The sequence below is a fragment of the Tursiops truncatus genome, chromosome 2 (assembly GCF_011762595.2).
Source record: "Tursiops truncatus isolate mTurTru1 chromosome 2, mTurTru1.mat.Y, whole genome shotgun sequence".
Lineage (NCBI taxonomy): Eukaryota > Metazoa > Chordata > Mammalia > Artiodactyla > Delphinidae > Tursiops > Tursiops truncatus.
In genome coordinates, this window is record NC_047035.1 from 161603982 (window position 1) to 161627081 (window position 23100).

Genomic DNA, 23100 nt, shown 5'->3' on the forward strand with positions numbered 1-23100 from the left:
GGAAAGATTGGGAGTTTGGGATTAGCAGATCTAAACTATTATGTATAGAATGGATAAACAACAAGATCCTGCTGTGTGGCACAGAGAGCTATATTCAGTATCCTGTGATAGGCTGGGATGGAGGGGAGTGTGAGAAAGAATATATGTGTGTATAACGGAATCACTTTGCTGTACAGCCGGGATCAGCATGGCATTGTGGATCAACTACACTTCAATAAAATTTAAAAAAAAGAAAGAATTCCAAAAAAAATGTAGACACAGATGATTTTATATCTTAGCACTTCCCTGTATTTTAAGTACATAAAGTATAAAGTTGTATCTACATGGCTTTATTTAGGATCTAATTCATTTGCATTTGCACTTTTTTGTTATCTCACATATTAAAACTCCCAACATTTTAATTTTCTTTTATTTCCCGTAGTGTAAGAAAATGACAAATTGAACCCGTTCTCCCTTTATAATGTTCTGAGTGAAAATAAATAAAGTAGCAAGGAAGCAAGGTCAATAATCTAGAAGAAATAATTGTAGAAACAGAAATCTTGTTCTAATGCTGGCCCTGCCCCTAGCGGGTTATGTTGTCCTTGGACAAGGTATTTGATCTTCCTGGGTACGTTTTCTCCTTCCAGGCCCCACTTCCATTTAAGCTTTGTGGTGACGTGGAGAGGTTTGTTCTACATGGTGCTCCTGCCGGTATAGACCATATCCAGTCCCTGCTCTGAGGATTCCAGGATCAAAGAGCTAATTTATCCCTAAGGCAAAAGGCCTCGTACTTTCCCCATGTCTCCCCAAAGCCAGAGTGCAGTTTCCTAATCCCGTTCCTTTTCCCAGCCGTGTTTAGGCAAGTTCCCTTTTGTAGCCATAGTCCCAGATAAAGTCGCCATTATGGTTTTGACTATCTTGAGCCACGTTGCACAGGCTTCTTCAGGGGCCTCCTGCCTCACTATATTCTTTTATATGATGCTCCCACTCTAGTTTGTCAGTTCAGTACTGGGCAGTCCCTATATTAAAAGAGGGAGCTATTTTTACTTACCAACTTCATGCTGTTGTCTCCTTCCAGATTTTCTATGGGGTACGATTGTGGAGATGGGGGTAAGAGGAATGTTAGATCATATCTTTAACGTATGGCTCGCCTTTGCTTTCATGCCATCAAGTAAGTGCATTGCTCGATACCTAGCATATGAAAAGAGTTCAGAATCTAAAGCTAGAAAGGGATTCAAATAATCGTGCGACATGTTAACGATATTCAGGAAAGCAAATGGATGTTTTTATAATGTCAAATTTAACTGAAAGCCCTTCTATTCAAATGTAGTTTTCAGACAACTAATACTCAGGGCTTTATGCATTGCTTTGAGCATGACTTTTTAAAATTGGACGCCCTACTGAGTAAGGAGAAGCCTGATCAGACGTTTAAGGGAGATAAGGTAGGAACTTAAGGGTTAAGTGAAGGTAAGAATGGTTAAACTTTTAAGCTTTGGGGTTTTTTTACTGTATATATATTAATCTATTAGACATCACATTGCTGATTCGCGAGTTAACAAAAATGAGTTTAGACTAATTCCTCTCCAGTTGCGTCTGATAGGCTTATGATTCATACTTGGGAGCACATACTCTGCAGTCAAACCCTTGCTGAGATGCTGTGCTGCCTATTAGATAGATAGCCGGGCCATAATGGAAACGAATGAATGTTTTGGCAAGGTTTGCGGGGCAGAACAGAGAGAAAAATAAAATTATTCCCTGCGACTCAAGCAGCATGCTGTTATCCCCTTAACTGTTTTAGAGACAGACGTTCATGTTTTCGGTATTGTGTCAGGCCCTTGTGTGCTGGAGAATGATACCACAGCACGGAAAAGAGAACAACTTTTGTATTTGAATCTTCCTCCAAAGGCCAGCATGCTCTGCCCTACCTTTACTAACTCCTAATATCATTTCCTACGTTAATTTTGTCTAGTTATTCCAACTCTTTTCTGTCGCTATACTTCATTTGCTTACTGTATCATTTATAGAAAAAAATTATACTTACTTAAATAACAAACTTATCTGTGTCTTGTGAAATGGAAGGAAAATTAAAACACCTTAAAGAAAAGAGTTTATAAATGCTTATGTAAGCTGAAATGGAAGCATATTTTAACTGGCGTTAATGCTCCTTTTCTATATCTATCCTGTGGAATGAATCTAATTGTAAAACTCCTTCTCAGAAATGTATGATTCATTACAAATCATACAGAGGCCGAGTGAAGATTTAGCTTTGCTTTAATTATAAAAAGGCAAGTATTATAGGCATTTGAAAATAATGAACTACATTTTTTTTTAAAGCTTGTGTAGTTCAGAGTTTGTATTATTTCAGATTGGCTTCCTGACATCCCCAGGAACTAACTTAGGAGACATTTTAAGGATGAGTATAAATTTGTAGATGGGATAAAGGATAGCTTCCATAAGCAGAGTTTTTGTACTTTGGGCATCATCTTTCGTCCCTGCTTCTCTGACTTGGGTACTTATCCAATACAGAGTCCTCTATAGACTAGGGGACTGTGACACTATGACAGATCCTTTCTTGCACACTTTTGGCTCTAATTCTAGATAGTTTATTTATATACATACACACAATTGCTTTGTTGATGTTAGTCAAAAAATAGCTCATGTTAAATGTGGTTTTAGCAGTGCTCCTGATTCAGCCTAACAAACGGCCTCTCATTCTAAACTGTCGTGGGAACCTGCAGTCTGGCTCACAGAGAGCTCACACAGCCCAATTACTTGGCTGCAGTAAGTGTGAGTGGATGAACCATCCTTACGCTGAACAACCCCACGCCTTTGAGGTTTTGAGGTAAAAAGATAACAGTCCAAGAAGGCAAAGTGAAAAAGATAGGACAGTATCAGGTGGAGAGAGGCAGACATGTTCTTGAAAGAAATCTAAGAGAAAGCCTGGACTTTGCCTCGTTAATCTTTTACCAAATTAAGCATTTAATTCAATTGGCCATAGTGTTTTGTTTTCTAAACCTGATATGTAATCATTTTATCAAAGGTTTGGGTGGCTTCTAGGAAAATGTAGGGAATCAAAAGCTTCTTGTACATTTTCATGTTAATATTTAATCAGGATAAAATACCAGAGTTTTAGAAATTCTATGCTTTTATTCATGAACTCTATAAAATTTGGAAGAAAAGCATTTGAGGCCAGTGGTACTGCCATCGTCCTTTTCCACTGCTTCCTGCCCTAGTCTCCTCCATCTCTGGATGCTTCAGTACACACCATCCTCATAGCCAGCAATGGAAATGAACCCTGAAGGTGTGCAACAGCATGCTGGCTCCGATGAAAAGCTCTACTCCATTTTTCCTGCTGTTAAGACCAAAAGTCTTGGTGACACTGTTGACTCTCTTCTTTTTCTCACTCTCCTTAAATCCATGGCATATTCATCCAGAATCATCTTCCTGTCGCTCCAGCTCTTATACTTATCACTTATCTAGTGTACTCCAAGCCACCCATTTCTCATCTGCAAAATGGTGATACCCTTCTAACTAGTTTCTCTGTCTCTCTTTTCCCCCTCCAGTCCAGATTACACATCAGTTAGTGTGATCTTTTTCAGATGTAAGGGAATGTCCTTCCTCTGTTCAAGACAGTCTAACCCTTCCCCATACAACTTGGAATAAAATCCAGAGTCATTGCCGTGGCTTGCAGGGAATACATGCTCCCTCTGATCTGTCGTCACTGCGTCCCATCCCCTTCAGCACTCTTATTTACTCCCTCTGCTCCAGCGATAACCTTTTATTTCCTAAAAGACAGCAAAAGCAATTCAAACAAGGCCTTTGCATGTACTGGTCTCTCTACAGAGCTGTTCCCCAAATCTCCATATGGCAGGTTCTCCTACTACAGAAAAGTCACATTATCACAGAAATCTTCTGTGCCTCCTTCTCTTAAAGAGGCCCCCATCCCTCGCTGTATCTTCCCCATGTTTCCATTTCCTCCTTGGCACTTACCACCTCCTGGCATACTGTATTTTTTATGTTCACTTGTCTTCATGTCAGTCTCTACTCTCTAGAATGTAAGCTCTATGAGAGCAGGGGCTTTTTTGTTTTCTCCTGTAATTCCAGTGCCTACAATAATACAGAGAAAATGTTCAACTAATATAAATATTATAAATGAATATTATTATAAATAAATATTATTTGAATAATATATTCAAATATATTTATATTGAATAATATATATTCAATATATTCAATAATATATATATTCAATATATATATATTCAGTATATTCAATAATACATATATATATTGAATAATATAAATGAATATTATTATAAATAAATATTATAAATGATAAATATTATGAATGAATTCACCCTTATAATTTTTTTGGATCTTTATTAACAATGCACTTGGTGAAGCTTGGGAAAGTCTAGATCATTCAGGAGAATTAAATCGTTGAATTTGAGGTTTGAAAGAGTCCTTACAGGTCATCTACTGTCTTCCTAGAGGGTTGGCCAATTTACGATAGGATTATTTTCACTGGACAAAAAACTCTCTACATTGTTAGGTTACCCATTTTGATTTTGCATGGATTTACCTTAAGTTAAATGAATCTAAATCTGGGTAAATTATACACCTTGGTCTTCATTTTTGGAATCCACAGGGAAAAGAATAAACTAGAAAATAAAAAGATACAGAAGAGTGAAAAAAAAGATGCAGAAAATGCATCTTTTTAATGGACCTTTCCAATATTTCAAGTTTAATTGTACCTAAAGAGATATTTATCTGATTCCCAGAAACCTAGGAGGAAGAATGCTACTTCATTTTCTATAGAGACACCCAGAGAAGTTTGTATTGGCTATTAGAGCTTTAGTAGAGAATGCATTGGTTAGTATTGCTGTGTAACAAATCACCCCAAAATGTAGTGGCCTAAACAACTCTATTTCTTATTTCTCACAAGGTATAAGACTGCTGATCTCAGCTGGGCTCACTCATGTGTCAGTTGTTAGCTGGTTGATTGGCTAGGGGCTAGTTGTTCAAGATGACCTCTGCTAAAAAGAAAACATTCCTCCACGTGTCTCTCATAGATCTTCAGCAGGGTATATTCTCATGGCAGTGGCAGAAGTCCCAGAAAGGAGGTGGAAATGTACAAGCACCTTTTCAAGCCTTTCTTCTGCTTCAAGTTTGCTGTTGTCTTCTTTTGCCATATTACTGAGGCAGAGGCAGAATGGCAGAGGTCCACCAAGTGAGACGGCAGAGTATGGATAAAAAGAGGCCATGGACTGAGGCCGTTAGTGCAGTCAATGTACCACAGATCAAATGCACAGGAGGAGAGAGTTTGACTTAGAGATAAAATATAAAGGAAGGGAGTGAAAAGAAGGAAAGAGATGGAGAAAACAAAATAAAAATGAAAGATGGCTAGATAAGGGAAGAGATAAAGAGAGATAGAAGAGATGGGGTAGATAATGTGAAGAGAAGAGAAGCTAGGATGTCTGCAGATCCAAGACATGTGACCTGAAAAACAAGCTCTCATATGATAATGTAATATTCATAACAATATTATAGAATTTTCCGGTTGATAACAATATAAACTCAAGCTCTGCTTTGAGTATGGGAAAGAAGAAGTACAATTAATTACCACAGAATTATCTGGTAAAATATTTCATACCTTGCAGAGGAAAACTGCAGTCATAGATGTTGTAAGAATGAAAGCAAGTAACAAATCCAGTAGCAAAGCTTTCATACTTACTCCTAAGCAGGCATCTATTAATGATGCTGTTTAAAAATTATGAGCTTGTCTTATTAGGATATACAAAAATAACTTGAATTGGAAATTTTTTCTGTGGCTTTCTATCCCTTTGCCTTTTCTTCTTTCACTGTAAGTCTGTCTTAAATATAAATTGCACTTATATTAGCATTCTTCAACGTGGAGTATAAACTGGGTAATAATATAATGTACCCTAAGAAAAGGGATTACATACATTGATACTGAGTATGGCTTAGCAATTACCATAAATAAATTATATCAGAGTTTCATGTAGTAAATGAACTTTTAGGGACAAAAATCTTGGTTTGATTTTGTTTGTTTCTGTTGTCCAAATATCAGAATACTTCTTAATGGTGGTTAAGAACTGGACACACTGATATAAAACCGGCATACTACAACATTGTTCAAGAGAGGACTGATTAGTACATAAAAGGAAAATATCTTCCATTTACTATTTTGAGATAATTCCACAAATTTCAGAAACATTAAAATTTCCTCTTAGTTTCAACAAAATAACACTTTTTACAACTTCATGATGTCAGGGGCAAAAATAAGAAGTACAGTCCTTATTACATCTTCTCTCCAAGTTATTTTCCTTCTTTTTTTTAAATTTACTTATTTTATTTATTTATTTTTGACTGCATTGGGTCTTTGTTGCTGCACCCAGGCTTTCTCTAGTTGCGGAGAGTGGGGACTACTCTTTGTTGCGGTGCGCGGGCTTCTCGTTGCGGTGGCTTCTCTTGTTGCGGAGCATGGGCTGTAGGCACGCAGGCTTCAGTAGTTGTGGCGCGTGGGCTCAGTAGTTGTGGCTTGCAGGCTCTAGAGTGCAGGCTCAGTAGTTGTGGCACATGGGCTTAGTTGCTCTGCAACATGTGGGATCTTCCTGGGCCAGGGATCAAACCTGTGTCCCCTGCACTGGCAGGCAGATTCTTAACCACTGCAACACCAGTGAAGTCCCCTATTTTCCTTCTTTTTTATTGCCACGCTGTTTATTATTGCTTATACAACCATGTCTGATCTAATATGATCTTTAATGAATTACCCACAGATGGCCCACAATCTGCTTATTCTACTTAAAAGACTTGTTCGTGCATTTATCCTTCCATATTGTTTCTTGTCCCTTTATGTATTGAAGATGTTTTCATCCCCATTTTCATTTCTATAAAACTGGTAGTAAAGATAGTAATCATATCTCCAATGATTCTTTTCTAAATCTAGAAAAAACGGCTCCAAGAGTTTGTCTAATTTATAACTGTTGTATCATGTTTAATATAGTCTCAGTGTGTCCTAATTTTTTAAAACTGTACACATTATAAATGTCTATAATATGCAGATTTGGGCTCTATTGAGGTTTAAATTTAGGAACTATGACCTTGAACTGACCCATAATAATTCATAAGTTTTCCATATGAGTTTTAACCAGAATAGTGAAGTTCATCCGTTAAGAAGCAATTGCCAAATATCGCTATATATTAATCAACGATGATATTGTTACATATATATTTATATATATTTAGGAATGCACGTATTATCTTTCTCTAGGTTTTATATCTATAAGGCCACTTGTAAACAAGGATTTTTTAAAACTATGAAAATGAATATATAATAGAGTCTTTGGGGAAAACAAATGGTACAAAAAGAATCTCTGTCTCTGTAATGATAGTCCACACTACGTGCATTCATGGTGTGCCTGTATGTGTGAGAAATTTTCAGTGTTCAGCATCAGTTAGATTCTCTGAGAATCTGTTACTTTCATCATCAAGTAGCCCTGTCTGTAGAACCAGGAACTCTCTTGTCACTTTAACCCATCGAATAGCACTAAACATGTTATTTTTAGATATTGTATGTTTTTCTTCTCTAATGTTTCCTGCTCTCTCTCTTCCTTCATCTCCATAATCAAATTTTATCCATTAAAAAAGATGGTCGCATTCCCCACACCTACCCCAAATGAAATTCAAATCTAACTCACAGCAATCTGCTTTTTCTTTTCCAGATTCCTGTCTTGGTCACACAGATAAGTTCGACCAATCACCCAGTGAAAGTGGGGCTGTCAGATGCATTTGTCGTTGTCCACAGGATCCAACAAATTCCCAGTATGTAGAAGAAGGGTAATGGCAGAGTCTGAGCCTGCTGTGGGGTAAATTTAAAGGAGATTGATCTAGGGCAGATGTGACTCTTTGAACAATCGAATCACTTAGCTAATTGCTGCTTGTTAATTATATTGTTTGACTTGTAAGTCTTTTTGGCATTTGCTATCTCTCTGTTAGTGTTGAACTAATAATTTAGGTGAAGTGAAGTTAAATAGCCAAGCTAAGAGAATTTGGATTCTTTGGAATAGTTAGCTTGGTTGTGCAGATATATTTCTTTTATTAATAGGAAGAGGAACATAAAAGAGTGACAGATCATTTGATTGATAGGTGTATGATTGTTTATTTCATTTAAATAAATTTATCAGCAAAAGATCAGCCTTGTACCGTTTCATGTTTAACATGTTTGTATAAAACTGTTTGAGAGCCTAAAGGAAGATTTTCAAAAAGTATAAACTGAGGTTAAAAAAAATCTTGATGGAGCCATACCTACCACACAATATATTTTATTCTCTTTGTTTAAATCATTTTTGCCTATATCTAATCTAGTTTACATTTGTAGAAGAAAAACATACATGTTACTTTGGGCATCTGTTCATCGTATTAGAAATCCAAATGGTAGCTGCTGTTTGTAGTAGTTCTGATCATGTAAATAGCCCTCTTTTGAAAGCTTCTGTTTTTTAAAACCTCCTTCTAGTTCAAGAACAGCCCTGAGGGTTGCTTGGGTATGTTAGTACCAAAGGTGACTGTTTGTGTCCCAGATGTACTTATGTAAAGCAAGAGGTTATGATACATCTCAAGATTAGATCATTCCTTTCCCTTTTGCTCAAAGTTCTTGAGCAAAATTCTTTATTTCATTATAGTGGTAGACTTAATTTATCACATGCATATGCTGTTTGGTCTTGACTTGAACTAATTCTGTTTATGTCACCTCAAATACAGAAAGTAAATGATGTGGAAATCAGACGTTTCAGAGCAGAGGATTGGCTGGAAACATTATAGGGGTTATCTTACAATTACGGTTTAGAATGACATTCATATGTGGCAGTTCTGCTTGGTGAAGACCGTGAATCTTCCATGGCTGTTTCTCCTTATTAGCTGAGAATTTGCGGGAGGTAATATTCCAGCCACCTGTTAAATCAAGGCAGATTTTCCAGAAACAAACCTGTACTGTGAACAAAGCAGAGATATATCCTTATGTGTAGGCAACATAAAGACATCCTGACAGAACTCTTAGTCAAGAAGCTGAACCCTGGGAGAGGCCAAGTTGACTTCTGTGTGAGGAGGAATGTTCTCACATTCTTCCTTTCAGAGGAGTTAGTCAAGCATGACCTGAGTCAATTACTGCACAAGTAAAAGAATCGCTAGTTTTAGTTTATTTGTGGCTTCTTTCATCCCAGAAAGAATTTTATTTGCAGCTTCCTCAGAAGGCATCTTGGCCCACATTGAAGTGCTGATATATTATTGTTTAGAGAAAAAGACCCACCAACGTACAAAATAATTTTTTTACAAATGTATTGTAATATTCAAGTGTTGTGTCAGAACCGAGACATGATAAAATTGTACTCAGACTTCAGAGTCCCAAAATGCAATTTTGCACCCCTTGTTATATTGTAACAGGGTGACCATTATGTTTAGAGGGGAAAATGTCCTTCTCAAATATAAATTTCATTGAATAAATTGGCAAAATTAATATGAATTTTGAGAACAGATTATGTCTAAAGTTTGGGAGTCAGCATTAATCTAAAGAAAGTACTCAAGCTTTGAGTTCAGGGAGAAGCTTCTCTCAGGCAGGCTATGTGCTGGAGTGACATTTACATTTCCTGTTGACCTCACTGTCACCTTGAGAAAATTTGCCAGGAAGGAACGGAAGTCCTGAGTTTCTAATCTACTCATCCCTGCCATTAGATGAGACTGTATTTCAGCAAGAACACTGGAATTGATGTGTTCTACTTAAAAATCTTTGGGGGAACAGAAAAATTTTAATCTCCTTAAAAATCTGTTCCCACATTTATCAGGTGTAACAGTATCTGTTACAGGAGGTTCTGTATAATAGGAAAGATATGGTTGCATGGCTGCATTGTATTCTCAGCGGGGAAAAAAAAAGCATACTTGTTTTCTTCAGACATTAGGCTAACCCAAGAATATCGTAATACAAGTTATACAAGTATCATTTTTTCCTGAGAAATCAGATGATTCCTAGAGATCAGTATGTTACTTACTTGTACAATTAGAATTTAGATAAATATTTAAGTCCTTTTCAAGATTCTGTTCCCCTGTTTAATAACCTTCATTATTAGGAGTCATCCTCATAGGGAATTTAAATCTTTCATCTCTGTTACCCCTTTTTCGTCTCCTGAGTGAATTTAGGGAAAAACTGATCATTATCCTAAGTAATGGGCGGCTTGCTTTCTTCTGTATTCCAAGGTGCATTATTACACGGGACCTTGTTCTCATAAGATCAATTTTCTGTTCTTTAAATCATTTTGGTTACATGGGTTATAGAACCTAGATCCTTTGCTTCATCTAGCCATGACAACATGGGAAAGTGAGCCACAACGTTGAGAGTAATTTTTCCCAGTGGGACCACAATAGTATACCATTCTTATCAGATTTGGTGAAGGTTTGGTAGAGCATTCAAAAAGCTTTAAGGCAAATTGCATTTGTTTATTACGAAGATTCCTCCCCGCCATCATAACATCAACAACAAAAAAATTGTTTTTCAGTTTTTAAAGGCTTCCAAATGTTTTCCATGTAACTTTCAGGCATAGTTTATTAAAATAACCTTTACCTTTCAAAAAAGATTAGGTGATCTGATAGTTTAAAATATCAAAGGGAATTTAGGCATTGTTAGTAAATCAGTAAATAGTTCTGAAGTTACAAGGGGATTCCTTTGCTCCTTCAAAAAAATGAAAAATGTCTATGGTGAAATTAACCCTTATATAAGAAAAAGAAAAACTAGTTAAAAGTCCAGAATGTATAAGGGAAATTGTAATGTGAATACTGGTCATGAGACCTTGAACATATTATTTAATTTCTATAACTTTCTTTATATGCAAAATAACCATCTTAGTACCTAAGATACAATATGTGTATAGCATGTGGTACCTGGCACAAAGTAACACTGTATTTATATTTACTTGTATTGCTTATCCATCGGCATCTACATTGTTACTTTAAAAAGACAGTGATGCTGACTGAGGTGTCCACACCCAGGCCCAGTGCCCATGAGAGTGAGGCCACAGGGGATTTCCACTCAAGGACACCTTGACACTCTCTGAAACTCATTCTTTCTGACGATGACAGCATTTGTTTCTTAACATATTGTTGTGTCTGTCTGTCTATGTGTATGTATATCTCTGCATCACCTTCTGTTTTTCATAAACTATTTTGTAGAACTTTAGAAACAGAAAAAAAAAAGTATAGAGATCATCCAATTCAATCTCCACAGGTACAGATGTGAAAAACAGGTCTACATACAACGACCTTGTTTATTCATTACAGAAATACGAGTGGAAAAATTATTATAAGCATAGTCCATATTAATTCAGAGGAATTGGTAAAATAATAGAAAACTCAAAGAAGGAAATTAAATTGCCTGTAAACCTACTACAGAGAGAAAACAATCAATGTTTTCATATCTCTGCATCCAATCTTTTGTTTATAGTGTATACACACACAAACACACACACAGGGTAAGAAAATTGACATTATCCTATACATATTTTTGCCACCTGTTTTTCTTATAATATATACAACACGTTTTTCTTACACTGCTAAATACCTGTGTAAACGTGGTCGTTAATAGCTGCAACAAATTCCTTTGTTTCATAATTTGTGTAATCTGTTTTCAGCACTGGTTTGTCATGCTTTTCATATTAATTGTCAGTAAAACAGCAGTGCTAAACATCCTTGCTTTTGAATTTTTACTCATATCTAATCCATAAAAAATGAATATGTAACCATGGAATGTTAATGAATTTTTATGTATTTTGACAGATTGCTTTCTGTAAGGGTTGTACCAATCTACTCCCCCACCAGCATCGTATCAGATATCCCATTTCCCCAAATGCTCTCAGACACTACTATCATTTTTTAAACTTCGCAAATTTGATAAGCAGAACGTGATGTTTCATTGTCGCTCTAATATTCTTTTGATTACCAGAAAGTTCTAACATTGTCATATATTCATAGGTCATGTGGAATTGCCATAATTTCTGGTTAAGTAGCTCTGCTAAGTAATTCTTTCTCAACCTCTGCTCGTGACCCTCCATATTTTTTTCTGCAGTGTGCAGGGGCCTTCCTGGGTAAACCTACAGTGCTCTCTAGTACTGTTCTACTTGTTTGTTTCTCTCTCCTCCCGTTTAACGTTTTGAATTTTGATCTTAATCTCCACAGTGCTGACCTTCCCCATCATCCCTCACCTTTTTCTCCACCCTCTGAGCTTAATGAGCATATCATTTCCAACCAGAAACCCAGAAAATCCGTTCATGCCTCCATGGTCCGTTTATTTGGAAACTTAAGTCTATGTCATTTCAGTAATGTGAAAGTTACTTTAACACACACACGCAGAATTCTTGTACTAGAAACTAATCTGGAAAGCAGCTGACCTAACTTGAAATGGTTCTACTACAAGTTATGATAATGGCAATTTCTGAATCCCTTAGAATACTCCACTTTTTTCTTCTCACCAGCATGCATCATCTGGTTCTTTCTTAACACCAATCCCTTTCTCATCAGCATCTTCTGTTTTAAATTTATTGACATTGTGTACGCTACAGTGTGCCTTTGCTTTTTGGTTATTATTATTCACAGCTCAATAAGAAACATTAGCATTTTCAAAAATAAAACTGACAACTAATTTGGAGAGAAAACATATTTTAAAAATACTTAGAGATTTAGGGAACTCTTTGAGGAACATTGGATATAGTTTGCCATACACGGTCTCTTTATGAGCTTACAGACCAGTCAGCAGTTTCTCAAAGAACTTGATCAAAATTATGTTCACAGACTGAAAAGAAAAAAATAACTTTAAGAAACAGAGATGCACTTTTATTACGCAAAATGTCTTAAGCGTTAATTCTCAAAAAAATAGTAGTATAGACCAGTACTGTCCAATAGAACTTTCTGTGCTGATGAAATGTTTTAAATCTGAATTGTCCAATACGGACTTACTAGCTACATGTGACTACTATGGACTTAAAATGTGGCTAGTGAAACTGGGGTATTGAATTTTTAATTGGATTCAATTAATTTTAAGAGTTATGTATGACTAATGGTCACCATACTGAACAGGGTGACAGTGGACCATATGCACATGTTTAAATAGAACATTAAATTTCAAGTATAATATTTACATTAACCTACTTTTTACTTCTTCTTTGCCTTCTGAAAGTCCTTAGAATTTTCGATATTATTCAGTGATACATTTTCAAATTTAAGAATTTCACTTTAATTGATTTTGCCCGTAAAAAAAATTGTAATTTTGGATTCAGTGGTAGGACACATCCATTAGAATTACTTAGCAACTAAAATAAAAGAACATGTTGACAAACTATGGAAGAAACAAATAGTCTTGGAAAAACATGACTTTTTTTTTCTTAACAATTTATACACCCCAATTAAAGCTCTTTCAGAAGAACTGAGCCTCACCTGTTATTTTCAAAGTTATCAGGGTCTTTTCATTCATTTAAGGACGGATCGCTCTACAAATCCTTCAGGAAATTGTGTCATCTTACCTTGTGTTCCTCAAAATGGAAAACACTTCAAACTTATTCATTTTACAGAAGATAAAATTGCTTCTCTTTACCACACAGCTTCATTAGGTGCTTCTGTTGTCAAGTACACACTAGCTCACTCGAGGCTGAACAAAAGGAAGAAGAAATAGAAATCATGACATTTTCCCCATAAAGTATCCTCTCACAAAACTCTTCCAAGATAGATAGCATTATGCAAAGTGATATTTTATTGCTTTAATACATACATTTCTAACATACCCTATTTGCTTGATCTTGATTTTTCAAAAGAAGCAAAAATTTAAGAATTTTCTGGATATTATAAATCACTGATTAATTTTGACATATTTGAGAATTTCTTTTAGAATTTCTATGAACACAAAAGAATAATGAGAGGAAAATATGAGAGGTTCAGATTAGCACCTCATGGTCACCTAAATTTTATGTTGCCTTTTCCAATGCTGAATTATATTATTTTTTAATAGAACTACAGGGAGAATTTTTTTTTTTTTTTTTTTTTTTTTGCCACACTACACGGCACGCAGGATCTTAGTTACCTGACCAGGGATCGAACCTGTGCCCCCTGCAGTGGAAGTGCAGAGTCTTAACAACTGGACCGCCAGGGAAGTCCCAAGAATTCTTAAATGTTTCAGGCAAAAGCATCTTCTATTTGTAGATGCTTTATTTCACAACTCCAACTAGCTAATTCTGGTAATGCATTGCATTTTCGTGTGGGAAGCTTATAACTTCTATAATAGTGCACTTTTTCTCTCAAGAGTCTCTTTTTTCCTCAGTCTTTATGCCGGGAATGAACTTGTAGTTGTGCAATACATGCTATTTACATTAAAGAGTACTCAGTAAATGGTGCTGTGTGCTGGGCTCAGTGGGAACTAGTAAAGAAAATAAGAAATAATCATTTGGGACCAGTCATTAAGCATTGACAACACATAAATAAGGAGATGTTAGCTAATCATTTACTTGACAATCCAGACAAAATATTAAAATATTTATATAAAGAATCAGACAATTGAGGAAATTACTCATACATTCTCTGTGTGAATGTTAATTTTCAAGACAGACAAGTAAACTGGATCATGGCTAATCATGCCACAGGGTACTCATTAAACTGTTTTCATTTGAGCTAAAGTGGATATTGATTGGAGAGGATTCCTGGTGTTTCCGTACAATCACTCTGTCCCTCCTGCTGATATTGTTTAAAATGTCTAAAACCATGCAATTCAATAGTTACACTTTGAATCATATCACCTTAAGATTTTGATTACTGAATTTTGTTCTCTATGTGTTAGCTGCTCAGAGAATTATTTCATTTCATTTTTTAAAAAATTTTAAAAGCCCCTAATGGTTATTATAGTTGATCTTGGTTTTGTTAAGATGTAATAAAACAGTTGAAGCTGTATCACCACAGCTAAGGTACTGAATGTTTGGTTCACCATTATTTTGGCTAACTTTCTAAAGAAGACACAGGGGCTAAATACATTTCTGGAATCAAATGAAAGCTTCTAGTATTGGCAGGAGCTACCAGTAAATACATTCCTAATTACTTGTTTTTGACAGGGAGATGTATGATACACAACAGAAATGACCATTTGGAAGCTGTCATTAATTGGCAGGTCATCAAACAAAACACGTTCTCATTAATTTTGGTTTTATTAAATTCATCTCCTCCCAATAGTTGGAGTTATCTGAGCAGGTGATAGGACTAGCATGGCAAAAATGTCACTGCTTCCCTTTACCCCATTTGCATGATCAATAATTAAACTCCCAGAGGCTTCACAGTCATGTCCATAGTTTGAAATTTTCAAAGTGTAGTATGAAGTTAAAAGAAAACTGGTATTTTAAGCACCTACTAATATGATACTGTGCAAACTTTAGTATGAAGAAGACTGAGAAACCCCCATCACGGTGATCTCCTGGCAAGTCTATATTATTTATTTATTTCCAAAACCTAAATTGTTTAGCAAAATGCATAGGAAAGCACGTGTCCTCTTTAGACAAAGGCAGAAACTGAGTAATCGTTTCAAATGCCTTAAAAGTTAAAAAAAGAAAAAGGAAAAAGAAAAGACATTATTCATGTACCTCAAGAAACCTTACTAAATATCATGAAATTTCTCTGATGTTGGATAAAGTTTGCACTTTGAAAATTATATATGCATCTTTCGCTTATACCAAAAAGATGTGAATTGGATTAACATTTTTAATCAGTGTTTCCCAATCTGAGAAACCTGAAGATATATTCAGTGAAGCATTCCTAGCGTTCTAGAAGCATTCCTTGCCTCCAAAGAGTTCATTTTGGACCCCTCCCCCTCTTCCTCTTCTGCAGTAGAAGTTCATTGTGAATAATCAGAAATGGGTGAAAGAATATGAGTGGAGAGAAACAGATATGTGTAGGTTGTGAGTAAATGTTTGACTTTCCTCCTGGATGTGTAGGTATCTACATTTCCTGAACACTGTTACTAAAAGAGAGTTTGCTGTCTTCTGGGCACCACACTCCTGTTTTATGTCCTAGAGGAGATCATTGTTGGTCTATTTCCTTTAATCAAAATTTAACCTTCCCTAATATAAGAGGGGAAACAAATTCCTAGAAGCCTGGTTTCAGGGCCTAGGTCTATAGAAATTAGATCAGTACATGCAGCATATAACCAGTATGATCTATGGTTGCCATATTGATGTTAGACAAGAATTATATCTGACATTTATTGAACTTACAATGTGAAAGGGATTCTTCTAAGCAACTTTCATTTACAATCTCATTTTAATTCTCAAAACAGATCTGTGATAGAGGTACTATTATCTCTATTTTATAGGCGAGGACAGCGAAGCACAGAAAGGCTAACAAAAGAGCCAAAGTTCATGCAGATACCAAGTAGCAAGACTGGGACTTGAACCAGACTTTTTAAATGCATGCATTATGAACCACTATGACGTATGACTTCCCCAAGTTGGATACTATGATATTTTAAAAATAATTTATAGCTTCCCAAATAATTCCTGGTAGATATAATAGTATTCAGGAAATGCATTCCTGTCGTTATAAGCATTCCAAGAGCTAAGTAAAATACCGATAGTATCAATTTTCCATTTCCATTTACCTAACTCAAGCAAGCTAATATAGTATAAGGCTCAGGTCTTTTTTCAAAAGTAGATTTTAAGTATATATCATCAACATCTTTTTTTGTCATAAAATACATTTGCTTGTATTTATCTGATTTTCACTTATTAAATTTCTTGTCAAAGTCTCTAACCTATTCCTCAGGAACACCACTGGATTTGCTGATGAATTATTATAAATTCCTGCATGCAATATAAGTGCTAATTATTAACCTTCCTTGGATATGACACTGTACATTTAATAGCAATACTGATTTTTTAATGATTTAATTTCTGTCTTCAAGTTTATTAAAGAAACTTATTCTAAACCTTTAAAGCAATCAGACTCTTATTCTAGCTAAACCAGCTTTACTTAGACTGAAAAATTTTTAGTTGCTACCCATTCCTAAAGGACTCACTTTAGTTTTAGCTTCAGAGAAGTGGGGTCATCTTACCTTCTTGATTTCATATGTCAAAATCTTTCAAAATTTATAAATCTATGAAGAAAATGTCTTAAGTGTACTCTGAATGACAGTGAGTTTGAGCCCTGCTAATGAAGTGAGAAATTTGAGACCCTAATCAACATTTTTAGCTTCCTTGATGAAAATGCTGCTGGGTACAAGAGTTTCAGATTTTGATAATCAACCTTTTTATAGGGTTTGATTATTTTAAATTTTTATTTTAAAACCCCATCAGGTGAAACGCTTATAATTCTACATTCATTATTAAAATGCAGTTGTTTCATAAGTGAAGAAATGTTGAAAGTGGATTTTTTTTCTACTCTCCATGCTGTTTTTTGTTTTTACAGATGTTCGAAGAAGAACAATTTATGAATACCACCGAGTAGAACTACAAATGTCAAAAATCACCAATATTTCAGCTGTGGAGATGACCCCATTGCCTAGTAAGTTAACATGTAAACATAGCTAGGTGGGAAAAATGATTTGCAATTTGTATGATCTGATCTTTTTACGCATGGGTCTTTTGATCCTGAGTGTATATGGGGATGCGCGGGTGATGTTAATTTTGGCAGAGCAGTCTTTTTTTTCTCTCTCTCCCTCCATGCTGCCAATTAGTGTTGATGCATCCATTCTCTTCTGTTTCCTAGCATGTCTCCAGTTTAATGGTTGTGGCCCCTGTGTATCCTCTCAGATTGGCTTCAACTGCAGTTGGTGTAGTAAACTTCAAAGGTAAAAGACAGTAATGCAAAATATTTTTAAACTTTATGAAGACTTGTTCTACTCTTCCATTGAATTTTGGATGTGTCAGGTGTGTTGAGTGGATATACATGAACAAATGTGCATGTGTTAAATAAAACACCGAAATGCAAAAAATGCTCAGACATGGGAATTGTAGTATTTTCCTTTGATTGCTCAAAGTGACCATGAACCTTTGTAGTCCGTAAGATAATTATCTGACATATATTTATAATTGCTATGGGGCTTAAGATAGATGATGATTGTGATTGATGAATCTATAAATTGCCGCTGTTGGTCCGTATTCTTCAGGAATCATGGTATGACATATCTTCACAATAACAAGGATGGTTTATGCATAATCACATTAACATTCTTAGCAAATTCCTATAAATATCTCAAAGGTTACTAACCAAGATTAGAGGTGGAGTCTGAGGCTGAGGAATACAGTGACACTAACAGGACTCTATATAAATAGAACGTGCGGTTTGGGCCTGGGTTGTAAATAACTGACTTTGAAACTTAAGCTGAATCACTTGGTTGTGTCAAAGAGGTTTGCTGATTTTCATGAATGGCAAAGAGGATTTTTCAGTCCGTAGAGTTTTTCGGAGACTGAATGCTCATTTGTTGGAAATGCAGAGTGAAGACGTTTAAATGTGTTTTATTTACTCAACCATTTTGTGTAGTAGTTATGTCCCGAGCGCTGGGAAAGCAGCAGTGATTAATATAGATGTGGTCCCTGCCCACCATGGAGCTTCTAGCCTGTCCGGGAATAAGTCCCCTCTCACCTGCAGAGTCTATGAAAAATCTGCTTCTTCCTCCAGGAGAACTGAGTCTTCAAGTTTGTGCACGTTCCAGCAGAGCTTTCTGTTGTATGAGAAGCCGGTGTCTTATCATCTTGCTGCAGCCTTTGCTCTAAAGATAGGGACATGTTCAGGACTACTTTAAAAGTTATTGAAGTATAAAGAATAGAATGCCAATTCCTTGATAACAAGCTATGGGAAACATGTGTGACTTGCTAACTTTGGGACAACCACTACAGTATTTCAGATAGAGCAATATTATTTACTATAACCGCTGTTTTATTTTCAATTTAACATGTTCCAATAATTTCCTTTGTGCAACGAATTTCAAATAATGGAAAAGCAAGCAGGCGATCACCATTCTTAAAAGTAGATTTTTAACTTGGCTATATCTCCAGAGTGGGAAGAACTGCTATAAAATTAAGGATTTGTAGTCATTTATATTCAAATACTGCTGACATGCTACAAATTACAAGCATATCAGAAGTTAGTCAAAATCTGTTTAGATAATGACCAAAATGAATCTAAAGAGATGGCATTTTAATAGGTATATTTTAGTAACACTGATCTGAGACATGAAAAACGCCCAGAAGAATTAAGTAAAAGGTCCTGGTTTGGGGTGCGTATCTAATTGAAGTTCCAGTTCAGTGGTCATCTCCTCTGAGAACGTTCCCTAAACCATGGGTCTGTGTGAGGCGCCCAGCCCCTGTGGTTCTCGGCATCCTGCGCCAACCTCCATAATTAGCATTTAGCTCGAGGCTTACGGACATTTGTCACTTGTCTGTGTCCTCTGCTAGGCTCTGGGTTTATTAAAGGTGAATTGTCCTTACATCTCCACAGCCTAAGAATGTACCTGATACTGCAGAAAAATGAACGAGTGAATGAATGATGGCTAGGTTCCAAAGGAAGGAATCATGATTTGACTTGTCTGGGAATGAAGGATCTCCCAGGATGAGGGACTTTCAGAGCTGAAACCAGGAAAGTTGAGGGAAAACCAGGACGAGTTAGCTACCCCAACTAGAGTACTATTCAGACAATCTCCACTGAAACAGTGTCATTATAAATGAAGGTTTGGGACACTAGTCTAGAACCCTACCTTCTACTAACATTTCATTATTTTCAAAAAAATTTTTTGGTGGAAATATATGTTTAAAGCTCCAGACAAGCAGTTCTGACAATTGAAACACATCCACAAGTTGTGCAAAATGCTTTATACCGTCAATGCTCCCATTTCATTGAGAGTTTTCTCTGCCAGACATTGTTCCAGGAATTTTCAAAAATATTTAATTCACATAACATTTTTATAGAGGAGGAAACTGAGGCTTCCGTTATTTGTGCAGGGTTTCAGAGCTCTTAAATGATAAGTTTGGAATTGAAACTCGATCTGCGTGCTTCCTGGCCTGCCTTTTCGATGCCTCACACCCACCAGGCTGCAGGTGCGCTAAGCAACTTAATCGTAACTGCTTCCTGAGAAACAGTAGACATACTACGGAAAAAATAAATATTTCTATAATTGTGGGTGCAAGAAAATTGCATGGTTTTGAGATTGGCGTAAAAAGCATGTAGAAGAGAATGAAGCAAAGCATAAGACTTTTGTATATTACTGAAAGCATAGGTTGTTTTTAAGATTAATGGGAAAAAGAAAGGTGGTGATGCATATGAATGAGGACAGAATTTATCAAAGAACACTATGAAGAAAAACTTCGAATTTTCTGCCTGTTACCATTTGGTGTTTTGTTGCATACCAAACACTGGTTTAAAATCTTGGATTTATTTTTAATTCTTCAGCAACCCAGTTATATGCATATCAAAACCTGATTAATTAATTGGTTTAACTATGGCTCGTTGCACTTTTGTTCAATTTAATTTCCCCACTGCATTTTATTAATTTCTCCTTAGGCCTATGAGCATCAAAACTTTGCTTTTGCTGCCCAGAAGCATTTCCCCAGACTTTAGAGCTTTTATCAACAAATTCAATAAAACAAGAGACGTCTTATCCTAAGCAGTGCAAAAATTGCCTCTCAGATTGTTTTCTTCCATCCTTCTTACCTTCTCCTTTGTGCTTTCTTATCCCTGAATGATAATCAGTTGGTGGTGATTATTGAATTCTCAAGCTGGGCTTCCTCTAGAAAGATAAGATAATTTTAATTGGTTTGTTTATTTCCTTTAATTCTCAGTTTTCAGCAAGCCAAAACTAAGGCACAATATTTGTAATGGCTTATCCAAGGTCTAAAGGAATTTGAGTTATAGGAACATGTAATGAGATCCATGATCAAGAGTGTTTTCTTGGGACAGGTGGTCATTACTTCTAGGTAAGAGTGCTTTTGTTTCTTCACTGAAAGCTGAGAGGACCTGAATCAACCACACCTTTTATCTTCAGTCATTCAACAAAATTTTTTTAGTATCTCTGTGTTCAAGTTACTATCCTGGAGTGTGAATTCAGTGGTGAAGGAAAGAGAGAAAACCACTTCCCTCATAGAGCTTACATGTTTAGTATGGGGAGATAGAGTTTAAGCAAATAGATATGCAGGAAATAAAGTTAGCAGTGGTGAGTGCTACGGTAAAAGAAATGAATCGAACATTATAAGGGAAAATATAGCAAAATCGATAGGAATAACAGGAGTTTACTTGTTGGTTTCATGCTAGACAACCTTGTCTTTTTGAAGAGACCTTGGTTTCATCAGCCATCACCCTCCAAAAGTTTATTTTTTAATTGAAAATATATTTTGGCTCTTAAAACATTCATTCACTCATTCATTTACTTAAAAATTTATTGAATACTTTCCACATTTATCTGAACAGCAAGCACTAGTCTAAACACGGAAGTAGTTAGAACAATAACCAGGCATTAATCAAAGCCAGAGTTCTCAGGGAGCTGAGTTTAGCATATTAAGCTGGAAAATAAACGAATTGACAGTTAAACAAAAAAGACAGTTGATGATGAATGATCTGTTGAGTTTGGAGAGCCAGTAGTTGCTCTGATCTGAGTGGCCAGAAAAGGCTTCTTGGGAAAAGGGACGGTTAAACTTAGATCTGAACAACCGGGAACCGGCTACACCAAAGTGAAAGCAAAGAGCATTTCAACGCGACACAGATTACTTAGTGGATTCGAAGTGAAGGAAAAGGGAACTATATGAATCCAGGATACTTCTTAAATTTTGGTTTGGGCAATTTGGTGGATGCTGGCATTTGTCTTTTGAGGTAGGTAAGATGACCTACGAAATAGAGACTAGGGTGGGAAGAAATAAAGAGTTTCATTGGGGACTAGTTCAGTTTGAGATGCCTATAAGACTTCCAAGTGGAAATGCTGTATAGGTGGGGATATATGAGCCACATATTCCAGGAAAAGGTTATGGCCAGAAGTTCAGATTGGAGAGTCATCATCATATAGATAGTGTTTAAATTCAGTGGACTGAATGAGATCAGCTGTGGAGAAAGTGTAAATTGAAAATAGAAGAGATCCCAGGAAGCAGCCTATGGCATGGCATAATGAGGTATGATGCTGGTTTTCCATTACATACAATTATTTTAAAGTATTTGTATACATGTATGTTTCTGTAGACAGAGAATACCTCGGAAAAGATACATAAGAGACTGATAACAATATTTGTCTCTAGGGAAACGGTTGTGAACAGGGACGGGCAGGAGAATGAGTATTATTATTCATTGCGTACTCTTTCCTATGATTTGAATTTTGCCACATGGAGTTGAAGACAAAAGGAGGAATCAACAAAGGGGACATAAAAGAACATAAATTATTTCAAGGGTAGAAACACAGTCTTAGTCTTACTCATTTTAGTAAGCGCCCAACACAGCGCCTGACCTAATACAGGGCTCCAACACAGACAGCTTGGACTGAACCATCCAATAATTGAGGCCAGAAATTTCCACTTTCCTGAGAATTCTCATGGCTCACTTTGGCTGTTACTCTCCATTGACTTTGTCAGTGTCAACCAAATGGCTATAGAAAGAATTAAGCTGATGCCTGATGTTGACGTTAAATGATGTCAACATTTGTCATTAAGCATGTTGAACACTGGGGAGTCAGTCTCTTGGTGCCTCATTTTAAAAGAGTTTTCCACCATATGTTTACCTAGTTCCAATCAAAGTCATAAGACTGGTACTGGTAAAAATTTGGGAATAAATGTGGTGTATGATTCCACCCATCAAAAGAATAAATAGAATAGGCAGACCTCTACTAATGGTAAAGACATGGATCTACAGAAGAGTACTATAACATATTTACTTAAAAAATATGAGATGAGGGAGAGGTGTTTCTGAACAACTGCCCTCTTATTTTTTTTAACCTGTTATTTCTATTGCGTCTCCCTGAGCATCCTCTGGCACTGCCTGTTATCTGCCACTGAATGAATTGGATTTCTTTGCAGTAGCAAGAAGAGAAATAGAAAGAAAGTATCACATGCAATATATTTCAAAATT

General features: G+C 36.1%; 1 protein-coding gene across 2 annotated transcripts in view; it reads left to right on the forward strand.

The window, feature by feature from the left end:
- PLXDC2 (plexin domain containing 2) overlaps positions 1-23100 on the forward strand; it is a 411878-nt gene that overhangs the window by 286067 nt on the left and 102711 nt on the right. For both annotated transcript variants that reach the window (XM_073801628.1, XM_033852419.2), the window contains exons 8-10: positions 7725-7824; positions 17470-17565; positions 17770-17851. In XM_073801628.1, coding sequence (XP_073657729.1) covers positions 7725-7824; positions 17470-17565; positions 17770-17851 — 278 coding nt within the window. The remainder of the gene's footprint in view (positions 1-7724; positions 7825-17469; positions 17566-17769; positions 17852-23100) is intronic.